At 36.7% G+C, this 6000-nt stretch overlaps 1 protein-coding gene across 2 annotated transcripts; it reads right to left on the reverse strand.

The window, feature by feature from the left end:
• Positions 1-3423: 3423 nt before the first annotated feature.
• Positions 3424-5383, reverse strand: ifng1 (interferon gamma 1). 2 transcript variants are annotated; one of them, XM_046873889.1, is made up of 4 exons: positions 5154-5383; positions 4630-4701; positions 4243-4446; positions 3424-3934 (listed from the first exon to the last, which is right to left on the reverse strand). In XM_046873889.1, the coding sequence occupies exons 1-4, from the start codon at positions 5262-5264 to the stop codon at positions 3794-3796; spliced, it is 528 nt and encodes a 175-aa protein (XP_046729845.1). In that variant the 5' UTR covers positions 5265-5383; the 3' UTR covers positions 3424-3793. The 2 variants fall into 2 exon arrangements, with proteins under 2 accessions (XP_046729845.1, XP_046729844.1); XM_046873888.1 differs by having other exon boundaries at positions 5145-5383.
• Between the last annotated feature and the right edge of the window lie 617 nt (positions 5384-6000).

Genomic DNA, 6000 nt, shown 5'->3' on the forward strand with positions numbered 1-6000 from the left:
TGAGTTCCTTAATTACATGAATTGCCAAGATTAATATCGAAGAAGTTGATTGGCCTGCACAGAACCTGGACCTCAACCCTATTGTACACCTATGGAATGAATTAGTACATGCCAGGCCTAAAATCAGGCTGTAATATCAGTGCATATAATACAGTATTCAGTACAGAGCATATATAGTGCAAGAAAAAATGATGAGGACAATGATCGCAATGAAGAAGAAGTTCATAACGGCGTAGCAGTGACAAAATACATGAAGTACTTTGGGTTCATCTGAGTCAGAAAGAACCCGGAACATACTCTGCTCAGATATTTTATATTGTAGATAGGATTTAGACTGTAAATGTCAGTTAAGTGTAGGAAATGAGTAAAGGAACACATGGTTTGGTGATGCCACTATTGAGCCGGAGGTCAGCAGGTGGTAGTCACTGGTATTTACACCTTTGCTGGTGCTGACCCCACAGCAGGTCAGGTTAGGGTATTGTTTGAATGATAATCATGGCACCTCTGACACCTTTTGGATAGAGATAGTCCTTGATTGTTTGCTACCTCTCCCAGATTGAATAAATTAGGACTTTAATTAAGATTCATACAACTGAAATTCTACATCGAACTACATTACTTTTGTGAAATTTAAGCCGATTGCGGATGAGCTCAATTTCATATAGTGTGGAGTGGAATCTGGGTTGAGGCAGACTGTAAATTCTTACAATAGATGCACAGTGAATTGCATTATTGTGTTATGATCAATATAAACATGACTCTCCATGGTCAGAACATTGTAACAGAGGTAAAGTGGTAAGTTTTTAGACACTGGAATGTATTAAATACAGATGACTTTGTGCTTTGTTTTAAAATGCTGTATTGACAACAATGCAATGACATGGGTGTATATTATAATAGGGTTAATGTGATCTCATTCACCCACACGTCTCCAGTGTAGGAGGTTCATTTCCATGATTAAGACAAGGCCTACAGATGCAGTGATTCTGTATATCCTACTAGTGCCTCTTACATTGTGGTGAATTTGCTTTTGTCAAGGAATGTTGTTGATCAGTTTGCTTTCTGTCTTTTCACACATTTAACTTCTGCTTGTTCAGCATCTTTCAGTTCTTACCTAGTTTGTTGTTTTCCTTTCATTTTACTCTGTACATGGCATGGTATGCACCTGGCTGGTAGGATCGCTCACGGTTTAGGGATTTCCATTTTGTTGTATCAGCTTCTTGGTTTCCCCCATCATGCATCTCTTCACATCTGTAGCAGCAGTAGATGGAGGGGGGTTTCCAGTGATGTTCAGTTTACTGTCTTCAGTATTCTTAGTATAACTTTCTTTACCTTCTTTTTTTCTCTCCACCTTTAACCTGTTTCCTTTAAATGAGGGTCTTGCATCTAACATGTCACACTGTGAGACTACCCATGTCTTTCACAGAATCAAAAACACTTGAAGTCAGAGCGTTATTCAATAAAGTTTTGCATTGAAAATAAGCAGAGCACGTTTAACTTTATGTTCATTCAAAATAATAAAACATTACCATTTCATTTGCATAGCATTTTTAATTAGAGCTTATCACAAATCACAAAGCTTTGATAACAAATGTTGAGCTCAGTAGCACACCATTCACCTTGACTGTTGATTTCTGTAAAGCTGCTTTGAGACAAAGTCTGTTGTGAAAAGCACAATAGAAATAAACTTGACTTGACTTGACTTGGCTTATGCTTTACATATTCCATAGTGTCACTTATAATGCTAGCAGATCTCTAGCACCCTGACCAGTGAAACAGATGCGTAATATCAAGCATTCTCACTTGCCAATTGCTGCCACACTTAGTTCAGTGACCGCTCATAAGTTTTCAGTGCAAAGTATAAGTAGTATTTTCCCATTCGTGGCCAGTTGAATTGACAGAAAGTACAACCTAAATCTGAGATTAATGAGTATAATTAGGATGATCAGTCATGAATTTACATAAATAATCAATATTCAAAAAGCGTTGAGATAACCGATGATTGAGATAAACGAAAACCAATATGGCGGCAATATATTAACGTGCTTGAAATTACTTTATGTACATGATGTGCATTATTAAATGAGAATGAACATGCAAGTGTTTTTGGAGGTTTTTTACACAACAGCGTTGCCGCGATTTGTTTGAAGAAGGCATGCTATAAAAATTTACATACATGTTTGTTTACACCAAAAGGCATATGTGCACCAACTAACAGCAGAGATTTACCAGTATACAATACAAACCACCGTCGATTCCTTAAAACAAACCTTTATTATATTCTCCAACATTGAAAACACAAAGATCGCTCACAAAATCACACAAAATGTGCGGTGTGTAGTTCGTTTTTACAAAAAGCTAACCAGTGTCAAAATTAAATTCTTGAGTCATTTCATCTGACACAGCTCTGAAAAGTGTTCTACACCTGCAGCATCTGTAAGGCTTGATTTTTCCGCCACTTCCGCGAGTTTTTCTGCGGCTGCACAGTGGCGTCTCACTACTGTATTTTCGCGTATATAAGATGCACCCTGGGTGAGGGGTATGTAAAACTTTCTATAAGACGCGTCTTATATACGCGAAAATACGGTAGTGAGATGGTGACGTGGCAAAAGCCGGTGATTGGTCATGCGGATCGAGATAACCGACGTTAAGTGGCAAATTTGCCCCCTTGTGCTCGAGATATTAGGGTTCGTCGACATAAAAGAATCGACATAACCGATTAAAAAATGCTGGGACAAAAGCGAGAATTTGGCGGTTCCACTTCAAAACGTCGACTTAATAGGGTTGGCGAGTTAACCGAGGTCGAGATAAGTGGGTTCGACTGTAGTTAGTAAAATATTTTACACAAAGTGTAAAATAAAACAGTTTTGATTGTAAACACAGTCCTTCTTGTTGGTGCAAAACCAGTCTGCAGCTGCAGATGCAGTCTGTTGCTATCAAAGCTAATTAAATCATTTAATTAATGAAATTAATTCAACTAATTAAAATTCAATTAAATTGCTACCTAATCTTATATTGAGTAATGTATAAGAGAACATGCTGAAACAGCCTCATTAGTTACAGTTACAGCTATACAAGTTCTGTACAAAGATTTGCATCAATGTGGCCAAAGTGTTTTTTTCTCGGAGTTCATATGAAACCAAGTGCAAGACACTTTGAACCTCCACTAGACGATCATTAAATATATTCTTGAAACAATGAAAGATAATGACCCAACCACAACTCCAAACACCAAACATCAGAGCCAGAAAAATAGTTAAAGAAGCAACCAAAAGACCTCTTTGAATGATAAAAGTAACTCTCAATGGTTATCGATCTCTGATTTAGTTAGTCAGCCCCATTGCACTGCATTTGGCAAAAAATGGTTTGTTCACCACCCAGAGAAACCTCATCCACAATGAAGCAGAATTATGTTAGCAGTAAGTTACCCTTTGACTATTATGCGCTGTAATGTCACTACAGAACTTTAGTATTTGGTTCACTATGTCAAACTGAGTTTGAGTTTTCTCACAATGATGTTTTTTGCAGTTATGAATCCACATATTAAAATAAATATTTTCTTTATTTAGTCATAGACCTTACAAAATCTACTTTTAGCAAGTAATGACATTCTTTCATAAAATAAATAGCAAATTAAATAAATTAATACAATTAGTACAACTAATGAATTAAAGAATATTAATAAATTATGTCAGTATCACTAAAATAAACAAAATGAGGTACTGTATTAGAATAAATAAATCTACACCTCAAAGCACCTCTTGAGTAACATTCCCAACAAATACATTTTTGACTATGATCGCTGCTTTTTGGAGCCTTTAGCTTGACGTCTTCTCCGGTGGTTCTCTGCTGACTGGCTGCCCAGGTGTGCTGCCCTATTATAGATGGTTTTCAGCTCAAAAATTGCTTTGCTCTGGACACGTGGGTCATTTTCCTAAAATGAGAGAGAAGAATAATTGTCAATTCCTGGTTGGTGGTGAAATTGAAGGTAGTTTGCTAAAAATATTTTCAAGTCAATATACAGGTATAAACAATGAGTTGCAATGATGTTATTTAATATACATGAGCTTTGTTGGTTTAGAGCCTAGTTATCTCCATTTAAGCAGTGAAGTCACTACTATTTCTTAGAAAGTACCACTTCCTTCCCCATAAATAAACAGACATTTCCCTATTTGGCTGTGTGCCTTTTGAAGAATATGATGTTAGTTGAGGCTCACAGAACATATCCAAGACAGGGCTTACCTTAAGAGCAAGGAGCTCAGTGACATATTTCTTGATGTCTGCATGTTTGCCAGAGAAGTAGTGTTCTTTCAACTTGCTCATTTGTTCTTTTACTTCATGCAAGTCATGCTTTAAATTTTCATCCAGAGTCTCGTTCTCCATCTTTGCTAAAATTCTGTGGTATGCATCCAGAATAATCGTCATTAGGAGCTTCTGTTCCCCCTCCTGTGCATTAAAGAGAAATAGGCAGTGAGATTATTATAGGGGATCATGAGATCCATGGGCATGCTAGAGTTAGAGTAGCGTACATAAATATTAAATAAAATGTTATGCAAAATACAATGACTCCATCTAGGCATTAGGTATTTTTTTTTTATATACTAGAGGGAAGTCAGAAATGTGGTTTACCTCAAAAGTTTTATCCTTCAGTTTGTCTAGAAAGAGGGAATGTCCATCATACAGTTTGCCAGGGTTGGGGTTCTAAAAGAGACAGAACCATGGAAGAAATTTCTTAAAAGTTCAGGTTAAGTAAATGTGTAAAAGCTTGATGACAATTTGAACGCATTTCTCTTTTGAAACTTTGAAAACAAGTTCGCTGCTGTTACATTATAAATAAAAGTCAGTGGTATTGGTGACAAATATTGAAACTAATGAGCCCACCCATAAACACAACCCACACAGTCAGCATTAAACTATGATCAACATTTCGTTTCAGTGTCTACTTCCTTGACCATTTTAAGGTATGCTGATTTTTTAACTCTATCATTTTTACTTGAAAAACATTGATAGAAAACATAAGTGAACCCCACTTTTTAAGCAAAACATTTACATGTGAATGGAATGTAAACTGTTTATAATAAACAGCCCCAATATTTACAGCTTTTCTACCATAACTTTTATCATATACTTTTAATAGGACTTACTTTTCTTACATAGTGATTATTCAGATGGTCGATAGACTCCTTGATGTTCTTCGGGAGGAAAGCCACTGAGTATGCTATCATTCCAAAAAAGACAATGCATATTCTCCAGTATAGAGTCATGGTTTATTTCTTCTGCCTTTCAACCTGTCAGGAATTCCCACTGATATTCCCAAATGCCGGCCCTGGAGTCGTCTTTTCTTTGGTTGGGACCTGTTTGAGACACTACTGTCCTCACTGAACCTCTGCCAAAGTTTAAATGATTCTAAGCAGTCTGAATGAAACGATATTTATAGTTTCTGTGCGAGAAGGCAGACACAGGCAGATGGGCTAAGGTGTGAAAAATGTGGTTTCTGACTGTTGAGTTTCCTATAAATCACAATGCATAATTATATGCATGCAGTTCATACTCCACCCAAGGTGGAATCTCTGGGATAGAACTGGGAGGAGCTGTTGGTGCTTTTTGCGGTAAGGGGCTCTTTTTTGATGATGAGTAACTATGGAGGTCTGGGGGACCAAATTTTTTTTATTTGTTTAGGTATGATGTCAAAAATGCCATAAATGTTTAATCAGATGGGCTGGAACTAGGTTGAGGCTTTGGCAATGCACTCTAAGAGGTGTTTTCTAATATTTTTAGGACAATTAAGTAAAAATGATTAGTAATTAATAGAGGCGAAACAAGTACCCATTTAAATGTGCTTTCTTGGTTTTTCACCGTGAATAATGTCACTTATTTACTCCTGCTCATGACATCAGTCACAGAAACTAGTCAAATAAACTTGCCCCATGGACTTATCAAGAAATGGTTGACGTGGACCTTATTGGGTATCACAGAGGAAATTTGTAATGTCGGAAAATA

This window comes from Silurus meridionalis, chromosome 18, assembly GCF_014805685.1.
Source record: "Silurus meridionalis isolate SWU-2019-XX chromosome 18, ASM1480568v1, whole genome shotgun sequence".
Classification (NCBI taxonomy): domain Eukaryota; kingdom Metazoa; phylum Chordata; class Actinopteri; order Siluriformes; family Siluridae; genus Silurus; species Silurus meridionalis.

What these genes read in the sequence shown, in the direction of transcription:
- ifng1 (XM_046873888.1), bottom strand. Translation starts at nt 5,264, where the DNA reads ATGACTCTATACTGGAGAATATGCATTGTCTTTTTTGGAATGATAGCA. An exon ending in TGAAGGATAAAACTTTTGAG is followed by an intron (nt 4,447 to 4,629) that starts GTAAACCACATT and finishes TTTAATGCACAG; the next exon opens with GAGGGGGAACAGAAGCTCCT. An exon ending in CTGAGCTCCTTGCTCTTAAG is followed by an intron (nt 3,935 to 4,242) that starts GTAAGCCCTGTC and finishes CTCTCATTTTAG; the next exon opens with GAAAATGACCCACGTGTCCA.